The 15054-nt window shown below is 46.2% G+C and overlaps 1 protein-coding gene across 3 annotated transcripts in view; it reads left to right on the top strand.

The window, feature by feature from the left end:
- The first annotated feature begins 2523 nt into the window (after positions 1–2523).
- The window catches only part of ATCAY (ATCAY kinesin light chain interacting caytaxin), a 33848-nt gene continuing 21317 nt past the window's right edge, over positions 2524–15054 (top strand). Inside the window, exons 1-3 of one of the 3 annotated variants that reach the window (XM_087922559.1) lie at positions 2525–2885; positions 4355–4484; positions 5202–5305. In XM_087922559.1, coding sequence (XP_087778685.1) covers positions 5229–5305 — 77 coding nt within the window. In that variant the 5' untranslated portion in view covers positions 2525–2885; positions 4355–4484; positions 5202–5228. Of the gene's footprint in view, positions 2886–4354; positions 4485–5201; positions 5306–15054 lie in introns of all 3 variants that reach the window. The other 2 variants (XM_026722458.2, XM_087922560.1) reach the window with 2 other exon arrangements.

Below are 15054 nucleotides of genomic sequence, written 5' to 3'. Positions count from 1 at the left end.
ACTCATCTCCTTCCTCTGCAGAGAAGGTGGGCAACATGTGCTGGGGACCAGGTCTATGACAATTCACCATGGCCAGCTCACCACAGCCGACTTGCAACAGCCAATATGCCATGGCCAACTCACCATGACCAACTTGCCATGGCCAACTCACCATGGCCATCTTGTAATGGCCAACTCGCCATGGCCAACTTGTAATGGCCAACTTATCATGACCAACTTGTAATGGCCAACTCACCATGGCCAACTTGTAATGGCCAACTTAGCATGGCCAACTTGAAATGGCCAACTCATCATGACCAACTTGTAATGGCCAACTCATTATGACCAACTTGTAATGCCAACTCACCATGGCCAACTTGTAATGGCCAACTCACCATGGCCAACTCATCATGGCCAACTTGTAATGTTCAACTTAGCATGACCAACTTGTAATGCCAACTCACCATGACCAACTTGTAATGGCCAACTCACCCTGGCCAACTTGTAATGCCAACTCACCATGACCAACTTGTAATGCCAACTCACCATGACCAACTTGTAATGGCCAACTTATCATGACCAATTGGTAATGGCCAACTTATCATGACCAACTTGTAATGCCAACTCACCATGGCCAACTTGTAATGGCCAACGCATCATGGCCAACTTGTAATGTTCAACTTATCATGACCAACCTGTAATGCCAACTCACCATGACCAACTTGTAATGGCCAACTCACCATGGCCAACTTGTAATGGCCAACTCACCATGGCCAACTTGTAATGCCAACTCACCATGACCAGCTTGTAATGCCAACTCACCATGACCAACTTGTAATGGCCAACTTATCATGACCAATTGGTAATGGCCAACTTATCATGACCAACTTGTAATGGCCAACTCACCATGGCCAACTTGTAATGGCCAACTCACCATGGCCAACTCATCATGACCAACTTGTAATGCCAACTCACCATGGCCAACTTGTAATGGCCAACTCATCATGGCCAACTTGTAATGTTCAACTTAGCATGACCAACTTGTAATGCCAACTCACCATGACCAACTTGTAATGGCCAACTCACCATGGCCAACTTGTAATGCCAACTCACCATGACCAACTTATAATACCAACTCACCATGACCAACTTGTAATGGCCAACTTATCATGACCAATTGGTAATGGCCAACTTATCATGACCAACTTGTAATGCCAACTCACCATGGCCAACTTATAATGGCCAACTCATCATGGCCAACTTGTAATGTTCAACTTATCATGACCAACTTGTAATGCCAACTCACCATGACCAACTTGTAATGGCCAACTCACAATGGCCAACTTGTAATGCCAACTCACCATGACCAACTTGTAATGCCAACTCACTATGACCCACTTGTAATGGCCAACTTATCATGACCAACTTGTAATGGCCAACTCACCATGGCCAACTTGTAATGGCCAACTCACCATGGCCAACTTGTAATGCCAACTCACCATGACCAACTTGTAATGGCCAACTTACCATGACCAACTTGTAATGGTCAACTTATCATGACCAACTTGTAGTGGCCAACTTATCATGACCAACTTGTAATGGCCAACTTATCATGACCAACTGGTAATGGCCAACTTATCATGACCAACTTGTAATGCCAACTCACCATGGCCAACTTGTAATGCCAACTCACCATGACCAACTTGTAATGGCCAACTTATCATGACCAACTGGTAATGGCCAACTTATCATGACCAACTTGTAATGCCAACTCACCATGACCAACTTGTAATGCCAACTCACCATGACCAATTTGTAATGTCCAACTCACCATGACCAACTTGTAATGGCCAACTTATCATGACCAACTGGTAATGGCCAACTTATCATGACCAACTTGTAATGCCAACTCACCATGACCAACTTTTCATGGCCAACTTATCATGACCAATTTGTAATGTCCAACTCACCATGACCAACTTGTAATGGCCAACTTATCATGACCAACTGGTAATGGCCAACTCATCATGGCCAACTTGTAATGCCAACTCACCATGACCAACTTTTCATGGCCAACTTATCATGACCAATTTGTTATGGCCAACTCACCATGACCAACTTGTAGTGACCAACTTATCACGACCAATTTGTAATGGCCAACTCATCATGGCCCACTTGCCATGGTCAACTGGCCACAGAACAAGAGTGACACTAATATTAAGGACTCCCTGGAATAGAATCAGTAAAGAAAAGAGGCAAAACGAGGCACGGAATGAAACGTGGATGGCCAAAACGACCATATGTGTGTTTTTATTTATCTTCAATCATTCCGTAGAATTGTCCAATTGTCCCACGGTGAGTTGTCCCACCCCGATGGGAGGGGGGGGCTCCTGACCCCCCCCCACCTCAGCAGCGGGGGGGGAGGGAGCGGAGTGGGGGGGGGGCGCGGGGCTCTTTGTGCGGGAGCGCGCGGAGCCTCCGCTGCCCGGCTGCGCTCTGCCTCCTTCTGCAGATGTTGCTGCGCCTCCGCTGGCTTGGCAGGGCGGGGGAAGCGGCGGCGGCGGCGGATCGCGCACGGGGACGCGCCTGGGGCTGCTGGCTCGCTCGGTCGCCTGCCTGCCTTGCCTGCCTGCCGTGGCCGGGCTGGGCGCGGAGCAGCATCCTCGGCGTCGAGGGCGCATCGGGAGCGGCCAAGGGCGGCCGTGGCTCATCTCGGGGGGCCGCTTCCCTCGCGGCTGTGCAGCCTGTCGAGCCGGCCAGCTGAGCGCTCCGAGGCCGGGCATCGCTCGCCGCCCCGGCAGGCCCAGCCGCGGCGGAGGGATGGAGGCCGGGCCGGCGGGGAGCCGCGCCTGCCGGGCAACGCCGCCTGAGGACGCCCGCGGGGAGAGGAGCGCGGCGCCGGCTCGGTAAGGCGGGCGAGGGGCTGCCCCCGCGGGGATCGGCCCAGCCCCACCCAGGGGAGGGGGCCCGAAGGGGGGCAGGCGCGGTCCGGGGGGGGGAGAAGGGCGGACGGGCTTCGGCGTCACCTGGGCAGGCCTGGCCGCGCACCTGGCCAGCTGTCGAGAGAGCTCGGCCTCCCTCCCTTCCTTCCTTCTATCCTTCCTCCCTCCCTTTTTCCTCCCTTCCTTCCTTCTTTCCTTCCTTCCTTTTTCCTACCTACCTACCTTCCTTCTATCCTCCCTCCCTCCCCTTTTCCTCCCTCCCTCCCTTCTTCCTTCCTTCTTTCTTTCCTCCCTTTTTTCCTACCTACCTACCTTCCTTCTATCCTCCCTCCCTCCCTCCCTTCTTTCCTTCCTTCTTTCCTTCCTCCTTCCCTTTTCCTTCCTTCCCTCCTTTCTTCCTTCTATCGTCCGTCCCTCCTTCCTTCCTTCCTTCCTTCCTTTCTTTCTTTCTTTCTTTCCTCCCTCCCTTTCCTTCCTTCTCCCCTTCCTTCTTCCCTCCCTCCCTTCCCGCCTCCCCCTTTCCTCCTCCCTTCCTCCCTCCCTTTTCCTTCCTTCCTTCCTTCCTTCCTTCCTTCCTTCCTTCCTTCTTCCTCCTCCCTTTTTCCTTCCCTCCCTCTCTTCTCCACTCCTTCCCTCCCTCCCTTTTTTTCCCTTCCTTCCTCCTGCCATTCCTCCCTCCCTTTACTTTCTTTCCTTCCTTCTTTCCTTCTCCCTCTCTCCCACTCCCTCCCTTTCTCCTTCCTTCCTTCCTTCCTTCCTTCCTTCCTTCCTTCCTTCCTTCCTTCCTTCCTTCCTTCCTTCCTCCCTCCCTCCCTCCCTCCCTTCCTTCCTTCCTTCCTTCCTCTCTCCTCCTTCCTCCCTCTGCTCAGCCCTGCTTCTTCCACAGCCCTCCGTAGCCCACGGCAGCCCCCCTCTTGGCCATTCAGCCCAAATGCCAAAGCCGCGTAAGGCAGCCATGCCGGCTGACTTAGCCTGGGCCCTGGAGCTCCTGCCCACTGGGCGTTTTCCCTCGAGGGAGCTGCGCTGCTGTGACTCAGCCCCACAACCCCCTTTACTCTCTCTCCCCCCTTTTCTCCCCTCCCCTCTCCCTGGGCCTGTAAACGCTCCCCACCCCCCCAAAAGCTGGGTAAAGAGGTGCTTATTTTAAGATGTCCATGGTTGGGTAGAAGAGAAAGTGGGGGGGGAAGAGACCTGAAAACAACAATAAGCACCACCACCACAACACTTTGAGGGAAGGGTTGGACTACAAGACCTCCAAGGCCCCTTCCAACGAGGCTGCTGCGTTCCACCCCATCGAACGCTTTGAGTCCCACCCGCAAGAGGCAGGAGAAGAAAGCGAGGTCCCTGCATTAAAAAGGGCAAAAGGCAAGGAAGAACCTGGACAGCCACCCAAGCGGTCCAAACTCTGGAACGGTCCATTATCTGCTTTGCAGAAATCTGCTTATTCATTCCTGGATCCCTTCTGGTCCCGTTTCCTGGAGGATCTGCTAGGTAGAAACCTCTGCTGGAGAGGCGCTTCCTGCGTGGCATTCTTGGCTCCAGCACCAGCCTGATGGTGGCGGTGTGTGTGTGTGTGTGTGTGTGTGTAGGCTGGAACCAGAACCTGGGTCCCCCTGCTGCCTCGAGGGACCAATTCTGCCCCCAAAGTACATTGCATCCAAGCCCCTGCATGAGGACGCAGGCCGGGCTGAGATCATCATCTTCATTTAACGACGGGGTGGAGTCTGGGCAACTGAAGGAAGCTAGCGGAGCGTTTGACTGGCCGGATGCTTTTCCTGTCGCCAGGGTGGAGTTTTGTCGGGCAGATCATATTCCCATCGTGCCCAGAGATGCCCAGGTATCCAACTCACAGCCTCCTGATTGTGAGGCGAAAGCTCCACCTTCTAGGCCAGGGGTGTCCAACCTTGGCAACTTTAAGACTTGTGGACTTCAACTCCCAGAATTCCTCAGCCAGCTTTGCTGATTGTGAGGCGAAAGCTCCACCTTCTAGGCCAGGGGTGTCCAACCTTGGCAACTTTAAGACTTGTGGACTTCAACTCCCAGAATTCCTCAGCCAGAATTCTGGGAGTTGAAGTCCACAAGTCTTAAAGTTGCCAAGGTTGGACACCCCTGTTCTAGGCCATCTCATCCCTCCTGCAGGGAGGACTTAGACCACACTGGTACCTGCGAAAGGCTCCCAACAATCCAGGAAGAAAGCTGAGCTTTTTGGGGTGATGGAGGAGGTTTTTGGTGGGGGGGGGTATGCATTGTTCTCTCAAGGTCTGGCGCCTCCTTTCACAGGTGAGGGGACTTCCCAGCCAAGGCACCATGGGCACCACGGAAGCCACGATGCGCATGGACAACGTGGAGGTCAAGGAAGAGTGGCAGGATGAGGACTTTCCCAGGTGGGTGCTCTCCCAGGGGGCGGGGGGTGGGTGGGGAGGGAGGGAGAATTGCTGCCCCCCCGTCTTCCCAGAGAAGGAAGGACGTTCCTGAAGCACTGAAGGGCCACCAGTGGCTGGACGTTGGACAAACTTGTCTGGACAGTGGTGAGGGAACGTTTGGGCATGGTTGCTGCTCTGGGCACTAGGTAGATAGGTAAATAGACAGACACACAGACAGATGCTAGATAGATAGGTAGATAGATAGGTAGGTAGGCATGCATGCAGGCAGGGAGGCAGAGACATAATAGGTAGGTACTATAGGTAGGTAGGTAGATAAAGATGATAGATAGACCAACAGATGATAGATAGGTGGATGGATGGGTGGGTAGATAGGCAGGCAGGCAGACAGACAATAGATTGGTTGGTAGGTAGATAGGTAGACAGACAGACACACAGACATACAGACAGGATAGGTAGGTAGGTAGTAGGTAGATAAGTAAGTAGGTAGGTAGGCAGGTAGGCAGGCAGGTAAGTAGGCAGGCAGATAATAGGTTGGTTAGTGGTAAGTAGATAGGTAGACAGACAGACACACAGAGAGACATGATAGATAGATAGATAGATAGATAGATAGATAGATAGATAGATAGATAGATAGATAATGGATAGAGGTTGGATAGAGAGAGAGAGAGAGAGAGAGAGAGAGAGATGATAGATAGATAATCGATAGAGGTTGGATAGATAGATAGATAGATAGAGAGAGAGAGAGAGAGAGAGATAGATAGATAGATAGATAGATGATAGATATATAATCGATAGAGGTTGGATAGATAGATAGATAGATAGATAGATAGATAGATAGATAGATAGATAGATAGATAGATGATAGATAAATGGATAGAGGTTGGATAGAGAGAGAGAGAGAGAGAGAGATGATAGATAGATAATGGATTGAGGTTGGATAGATAGATAGAGAGAGAGAGAGAGAGAGAGAGAGATGATAGATAGATAATCGATAGAGGTTGGATAGATAGATAGATAGATAGAGAGAGAGAGAGAGAGAGAGATAGAGAGATAGATAGATAGATGATAGATAGATAATCGATAGAGGTTGGATAGATAGATAGATAGATAGATAGATAGATAGATAGATAGATAGATAGATAGATAGATAATGGATAGAGGTTGGATAGAGAGAGAGAGAGAGAGAGAGAGATGATAGATAGATAATCGATAGAGGTTGGATAGATAGATAGATAGATAGATAGAGAGAGAGAGAGAGAGATAGATAGATAGATAGATGATAGATAGATAGATAGATAGATAGATAGATAGATAGATAGATAATGGATAGAGGTTGGATAGAGAGAGAGAGAGAGAGAGAGAGAGAGAGATAGATAGATGATAGATAGATAATCGATAGAGGTTGGATAGATAGATAGATAGATAGATAGAGAGAGAGAGAGAGAGAGAGAGAGAGATAGATAGATGATAGATAGATAATCGATAGAGGTTGGATAGATAGATAGATAGATAGATAGATAGATAGATAGATAGATAGATAATGGATAGAGGTTGGATAGAGAGAGAGAGAGAGAGAGAGAGAGATGATAGATAGATAATCGATAGAGGGGGATAGATAGATAGATAGAGAGAGAGAGAGAGAGAGAGAGAGAGAGAGATAGATGATAGATAGATAGATAGATAGATAGATAGATAGATAGATAATGGATAGAGGTTGGATAGAGAGAGAGAGAGAGAGAGAGAGAGAGAGATAGATGATAGATAGATAATCGATAGAGGTTGGATAGATAGATAGATAGATAGATAGATAGATAGAGAGAGAGATAGAGAGATAGATAGATAGATGATAGATAGATAATCGATAGAGGTTGGATAGATAGATAGATAGATAGATAGATAGATAGATAGATAATGGATAGAGGTTGGATAGAGAGAGAGAGAGAGAGAGAGAGAGATGATAGATAGATAATCGATAGAGGTTGGATAGATAGATAGAGAGAGAGAGAGAGAGAGAGAGAGAGAGATAGATAGATAGATGATAGATAGATAGATAGATAGATAGATAGATAGATAGATAGATGGATAGAGGTTGGATAGAGAGAGAGAGAGAGAGAGAGAGAGAGATAGATGATAGATAGATAATCGATAGAGGTTGGATAGATAGATAGATAGATAGATAGAGAGAGAGAGAGAGAGAGATAGATAGATAGATGATAGATAGATAATCGATAGAGGTTGGATAGATAGATAGATAGATAGATAGATAGATAATGGATAGAGGATGGATAGATAAGATAGATAGATAGATAGATAGGTAAATAGGTAAAAATAATAAAAGTGGGATACAAATGAACGAATGAATGAATTTTGCTTCCCGTTTTGGCCAGAGGCTTCCGAAAACCATAATCCACACCTGGGGTTCAGGCCAAATATCCAGAGGTTCCTCTGCAGACGTCCTGGCAGACAAATTGCCGATTGCAGACAGGAAGTTAGATGTTCAGCGTTGTTTGTGCAGCTGGGTTTCTAATGCGGGAGATGTTTTTCCTTTTTATTTTTATTTTCTTCGTGGTTGGGATTGAACTTTCATAATTTATTTGATGTCTGTGGGGTTGTTGTTTTTTGGTGAAACGGCAATCTTTGATTAATAAATGGATAGATTGCAAGTCGAATTGACGGCAGGTCAGAAATGTTCTTTCTAAAATATTTGGGACTCCAGCAAGAATTATTACACTCTGGTCAGGCTGCCTGTTTCGGATAGTCCTCGACTTATAACGTTTCATTTAGTCACTGTTTAAAGTGACAACAGCATTAAAAAGGGAACCGATGGCCAGTTTTTCACACTTACGACCGTTGCAGCTTTGGTCACTCGATCAAAATTTGGTCTGTCTCACTTTTACAACGATTGCAGGGTCCTGCGGTCACGTGGTCGCTATTTGTAGCCTTCTGTAGCCGACTTCCGACAAGCCATTAATAGCCAGATTTGTTTAAGGACCATGTGATTTCACTTAACGATTGCAGGGAGCCACTGTGGCAAAACAGGTCACAGAGGGGGAGAAAACAACTCCCTTCACAAGTGCGGTGTGTAGCTGTGGACGCGTTGGGCTCAGTTGTGGATTGTGAGTCAAGGACTACTTGTGTGGTTGATGCTTTCTTGTGTCAACTAAAAAAAAAATACTCTTTTGGTCGTTTTAGTTGTCAGTAGAAAGGAAGTGGGGGAAAACAGTGCATTCCTTAAATGTTTCAGATAATCGCTAGGCAGCCGAAGCTGTTGGCGCGCAAGATTATTACTGGAGAGCCTGATTGATGACTCTGAGCTATGGATGTGTCTCATTGGAGAATATACATCCAGGGGGTGGGGGAAGACCAGGGTCAAGGGTGAGATGAACGTCAGCTGCACCCAGGTAACGGCAACATGGCCGCTCCTAATAAATCAATATTTTTTACACTGAGAGATGAAGCCAGAGACATGATTTGAATGGAGATGGATTTGTTGTAGCCCTGACATCTTGTTTACTACCAAAAAATGTTTGCACAATTGTCTTTTCACTCTCGTAACGAGGATTTTTTTTTTTTAATCCTCGGTTGGAATTCCAGGAAATTCAGAATTTGGCCACGTTGAAAGGAAAAATAAATTATTTGCATAAAATTGGAAAAACGAGAAAACTCAGATAGAGGAGGAAACCATTAAGAAAATAATGGAACGTGCCGAAATGACAATGGCATAGAGAACAGGAAGAAAAAGATTATTATAAGATTTGGGATTTATTTTACAAATGGTTAGACAGAAGAGTAAGAAACGGAAACATGTGAGAATAGTAATAATTGATTACAATTAATTGACTTAGATTGAGCAAGAAAATGAATATAATTTAGGTAAGGATGAAATACGTTTTTGAAAGATAATAATTGCAATATTAATGATAATATAACAATTGACCAAGGCGAGATAAAAGATTGATTAGAATGGTTTTATATATGTATATATATATATATATATATATATATATATATATATATATATATATATAAACAAGTAAGAAATGTATGATAATATTATTAGGTGCACAGAATATATGTATCCAATTGACACACTGTTGAACTGAAATATGGTTTTATTTGTTTGTTTTTGTTGTTAAAATTAAAAAGAAAACTTTTTCAAAAGAAAGAAAGAAAGGGATAATAAATGATAATTAAGGAATACAATGAAACAGACTCCCCCGATTGTCGGTCTGGTTGGCTGTTGGACTGTATCAAAAAGGACGTTTTTTAAAAGCGTTGGCAGGATTCTGAGAAATATCCACAAGGAGCTTCTGTTCTCTGGACAGTGGATCCTCTCTCCAAGGCAGCTGCCGGAGCAGATATAGACGGTTGAAGCAACACGTGTGAGTTTTTTCTCTCTCTCTCTGGGTCTGAACACTGTCTCTGGAAGCCACAGCTGCAGAGAGTGTCGGTCGGATGACTGGATCCACTCATAAAAAAGGCTCCGAGGAGAGAGAATAGAAGGGGAACTCATCATATCTGCAGAGGACACGAAGCTGGCAGGAATAGCCAACGCTTCCCCGCACCCCCAAAAGACGAGCTCAGGGTCCGGAAAGATCTTGGCAGATTTGAAACGCTGGCGCCCTGTCCAACGGCGTGGGTTTTAACGCAGAGAAAAGCAAAGTTTTACATTTTAGGCAGGAAAAAAAAGTCAAAGGGACAAGTACAGATTGTGGGAGCTTCATCCCTGGAGGCTTCCAAGAAGAGACTGGACTGCCATCGGTCAGAAATGGTGTAGTAGGTTCTCCCATTTGGGTGGGGGTGGGGTTGGACCAGATGACCTACAAGGTCCCTTCCAACTCTGTTAACCTGATAGGTAGGTAGGTAGGTAGGAAGGAAGGAAGGAAGGAAGGAAGGAAGGAAGGAAGGAAGGAAGGAAGGAAGGAAGGAAGGAAGACTTTCAACAAGAGATTGGATGCCATTTGTCAGAAATGGTGTAGGGTCTCCCGCTTGGGCGGGGGGTTGGACTAGATGACCTATAAGGTCCCTTCCAACTCTGATTATCTGTTTCTGTTGTATGTTAAGAAAGGAAGGAAGGAAGGAAGGAAGAAAGAAAGAAAGAAAGAAAGAAAGAAAGAAAGAAAGAAAGAAAGAGAAAGAAAGAAAGAAAGAAAGAAAGAAAGAAAGAAAGAAAGAAAGAAAAAGAAGTTGTGGGAGTTTCATCCCTGGAGGCCTTCAAGAAGAGGCTGGGCTGCCACCTGTCAGAAATGGTGCAGGGTCTCCTGCTCGGGTGGGGGGTTGGACTAGATGACCTACAAGGTCCCTCCCAACTCTGTTAATCTGATAATAGATAGGTTGGTAGGTAGGTAGATATGTAGAAAGAAAGAGAAAGAAAGAAAGAGAGAGGGAGGGAGGGAGGGAGGGAGGGAGGGAGGGAGGGAGGAAGGAAGGAAGGAAGGAAGGAAGGAAGGAAGGAAGAAAGAAAGAAAGAAAGAAAGAAGTTGTCGGAGCTTCATCCCTGGAGGCTTTCAAGAAGAGGCTGGACTGCCACCTGTCAGAAATGGTGTAGTAGGGTCTCCTACTTGGGTGGTGGGGGGTTGGACTAGATGACCTCCAAGGTCCTTTCTGACTTGGTTAATCAGTTAAATGGTGTAGGGTCTCCTGCTTTGGTGGGTGAGGTGGGACTAGATGACCTATAAGGTCCCTTTCCACTCCTGCTTGGGCAGGGGAGGGAGTTGGACTAGATGACCTACAGGGTCCCTTCCAACTCTGTTAATCTGTTAAATGGGGTAGATTCTCCTGCTTGGGCGGCGGGGTGGGGGGTTGGACTAGATGAACTCCCAGGTCCCTTCCCACTCTGCTAATCTGTTAAATGGTGTAGGGTCTCCTGCTTGGGCGGGGAGGGGCTGTACTAGATGACCTCCAAGGTCCCTTCCAACTGTGTTAAAAGGTTAAATGGTGTAGGGTCTCCTGCTTGGGCGGGACTGGACTAGATGGCCTCCAAGGTTCCCTTCCGACTGTGTCAAAATCTCTCACCTGCAACGCCGAGGCTCTCGGTCTGTGCGGAAGGGAGCAGGAAGGAGTTGCTTTGTCGGCTCCTGACGTCATCCTTGGGATGCTCGCAGCTGGGATGCACGGAGCATGCTCAGTGAGGCAGCCGGAGGTGACTCATTCAAGGCTCCGTCTATGGCGGGAGGAGAAAAGAAAGGGAGCATCCTGCGATGCGGAAGAGCCCAGGGAGGAGAGTAAAAAGGGAGGGAAGGAGCGAGGCAGGAAGTGGGAAGAAAATCCCAGACAGGCAATGTTTTTTTCTTCTAAAACCTTGACAAAGGAGAGCGTCTCCGTGGTTTCTGACCTTTGAATGTTTGCACAAGTGGCTGCTCTAGTCTCACCGTTGCGTGGCAGAACGCGGAGGCCACTTAAAAAGGAATTTGGGGTGTGTGATTTTATTTTTTATTCGTTTTATTTGGCTTGTCAATTGCTCACAAGATAATAGGTAGAAGTAAAAACATAGCTATGAATACATGGATACATATAAGAAATATATATATATATAAATAAAAGAAACAATAGGACAGGGACGGTAGGCACATTGGTGCGCTTATGCACACCCCCTACAGACCTCTTAGGAAAGGGGGTGAGGTCAATAGTAGACAGTCTAAGGTTAAAGTTTTTGGGGTTTGGGGAAGAAACTATAGAGTTAGGTAGAGTATTCCAGACATTGACCACTCTCTTGCTCAAGTCATATTTCCTGCAATCAAGTTTGGTGCGATTAACCTTGAGTTTGTATCTCTTGTGTGCTCTTGTGTTGTTGTGGTTGAAGCTGAAGTATTCATTGACAGGTAGGACGTTGCAATACATGATTTTATATACTATACTTAGGTCGGACCGAAGGTGGCTTAGTCTTAGGTTTTCTAGGTCTAGAATTTCAAGTCTGGTGGCGTAAGGTCTTCTGCAACAAGTAGAGGAGTGGAGAACTCTTCTTGTGAAATATTTCTGGACTTTCTCAATTGTGCTAATATCAGATACGTAATGTGGGTTCCAGACTGATGAGCTGTATTCGAGTATTGGTCTAGCAAATGTTTTGTATGCTCTAGTTAGTAGTGTGATATTACCAGAGAAAAAGCTACGTAGGTTAACAACGCCTTTTTGGCCATGTAGTTACAGTGGGCTCTAGATCATTAGAGATGAGGACTCCAAGATCGTTGACAGAGTTTGGATCATCAACAAGGTCTCGACTATTCAGCCTGTATTTTATTTTCTGATTGTTTTTGCCTATAAGTAAGACAGAGCGTGTTTGTGTGTGTGTGAGGGAATCCCCCTAGCTGACGGTGGCCCCAAACAATGCAATCGAATAGGAGAGTTGGGAGGGACCTTGGAGGTCTTCTAGTCCATCCCTCTGCTCAGACAGGAGACCCTATACCATTTCAGACAAATGGCTGTCCAGTCTCTTCTTAAAACTTCCAGTGGTTGGATCACCTACAACTTCTGGTGGCAAGCTGTTCCACTGGTTCATTGTTCTCACTGTTAGGAAAGAATAGAATAGAATAGAATAGAGGAGTCAGAAGGGACCTTGGAAGGTCTTCTAGTCCAACCCACTGTTCAGGCAGGAAACCCTACACCACTTCAGACGAAATGATTGTCCAAACTTTTCTTAAAAACTCCCAGGGTTGGAGGATTCACAACTTCTGGAGGAAAGTAGTTTCATGGAATGGAATGGAAGAATATAGAATAGAACATAGAATAGAATATATAGCAGAGTGGAGTAGAATATAGAATGGAATGGAATAGAGTAGCAGAGTCAGAAGGGACCTTAGAGGTCTTCTAGTCCAACCCCCTGTTTAAGTAGGAAACTTTACCATTTCAGACAAAATGTGTTAGTTCCAGGTTGCTTCTCTCTTGGATGAGTTTCTACCCATTGCTTCTTGTCCTGCCCTCAGATACTTTGGAGAATATCCTGACTACCTCCTCCTCCTCCTCCTCCTCCTCCTCCTCCTCCTCCTCCTCCTCCTCTCTGGGGCAGCCCCTTCTTAAATACTGGAAGATGCTCTCTTGTCTCCCCTGGTCCTTCTCTTCCCTAGACGAGCCAGGCCCAGTTCCTGCAACCGTTCTTCGTAGGTTTTTGCCTCCAGTCCCCTCATCATCCTGGTTGCTCTTCTCTGCACTCTTTCTAGAGTCTCAAATTCCTTTTTATAAGTTGATTGTTCTCCCTATCAGAAAGTTTCTCCTTATTTCCAGGTTGAATCTCTCCTTGGATCAGCTTCCATCCATTATTCCTTGTCTGGCCTTCAGGTGCCTTGGAAAATAGCTTGACCCCTTTCTCCTCTCTGGGGCAGCCCCTCAAATATTGGAAGATGTTCTCCTGTCTCTCCCGGTCCTTCTCTTCCCGAGACTAGCCAAGCCCAGGTCCTGCAACCGTTCTTCATAGGTTTTAGCCTCCAGTCCCCTAATCCTCTTGGTTGCTCTTAACAGATTACAGATAATCAGAGTTGGAAGGGACCTTGTAGGTCATCTAGTCCAACCCCCCTCTGCCCAAGCGGGAGACCCTACACCATTTCTGACAAATGGCAGTCCAGTCTCTTCTTGAAAGTCTCAAGTGATGAAGCTCCCACAACTTCCGAGGGCATCTTCTGTTCCACTGGTTTGAGGCTAAAACATATGAAGAACGGTTGCAGGAACTGGGCCCGGCTAGTCGAGGGAAGAGAAGGACCAGGGGAGACCGGATCTTCTCTGCACTCTTTCCAGAGTCCCAACATCTTTTTGATATCGTGGCGACCAAAACTGGACACAGTATTTCAAGTGGGGTCATCACACTTCTCATCATCTTGATTCTATTCTCGGTGAACTTTTAAGAGGAGCGGAGTTGAAGTCCCACTCCAGTGGCCGGGTTTGAAAAACCTGGCTTTTAAAAAAGGAAGGAAGAATTTAATGTCTATTTATTTTTTTATTAAAATATATATATATATTTTACAATACTTCCATTTCATTTCAACTGTGGATCGACTGCATACATATATCTTGTGCTTACGATGATAATTAATGCTTTTCTTGCCAATATAACAGTAATCACATTTTCTTATAGCTATTATTTAATATATCTATTATCATTTTTTAAAAAACAATCTTAATGTCTATTTATTGTGGGACACCCTCACCCCTTGGGTGCAGGTGTGTAAACACTGACGTGAGCGTGAAACTGCCTAAAGATAGCAGAATGAAATAAACCGATTTCATAATGCTTTCCGTCCCTATAATCTTAAGTAAATCCACTGATTATTTTCCTTCAGTCGGCTCAGAGGTTCGGCCGTGGCCAAACCCCGGGCAGGAGGCTGGGCACTTCCAGCTTTCTGCCCAAACTGGCGCATGTCTGGCTTGCTTTATTACAAAAGGCATTTGAGGACAGAAAAGCTTTCGATAAGTAGATTTTCTCACAGAAAAGCTAGCAGAACCATTATAGGTCATTCTGGCAATGGCTACATTTCTAATGCAAGCCTTATTTTAAGTAAGGCGAAAATATCCGGGTTCTCGGGAGTGTAACAGGCTTCAAATGTCTCTTTTGTTAGCGAGAGGGTCCATAATGGTTCTATTGTTTTCTTTTAATTTTTAAATCTCTCTCTCTATAAAGGCAAAATGCCCCTCGCACATCATCACAAAATCTCCAGAACCTTAAAGCCTACAAACTTGAAATTTGGCACCTATGTTCCTCTGGGCTTCTAGGGGCTCCCTAAGAAAGGATTTTTCTAAATGACCATCAGAGCATTTAGAGTATT

Source organism: Pseudonaja textilis, chromosome 1 (genome assembly GCF_049901715.1).
Source record: "Pseudonaja textilis isolate UNSWEBS1 chromosome 1, rPseTex1.2, whole genome shotgun sequence".
Lineage (NCBI taxonomy): Eukaryota > Metazoa > Chordata > Lepidosauria > Squamata > Elapidae > Pseudonaja > Pseudonaja textilis.
Note: the sequence above shows the minus strand (reverse complement) of the source record. Positions and strands in the feature narration are given on the sequence as shown.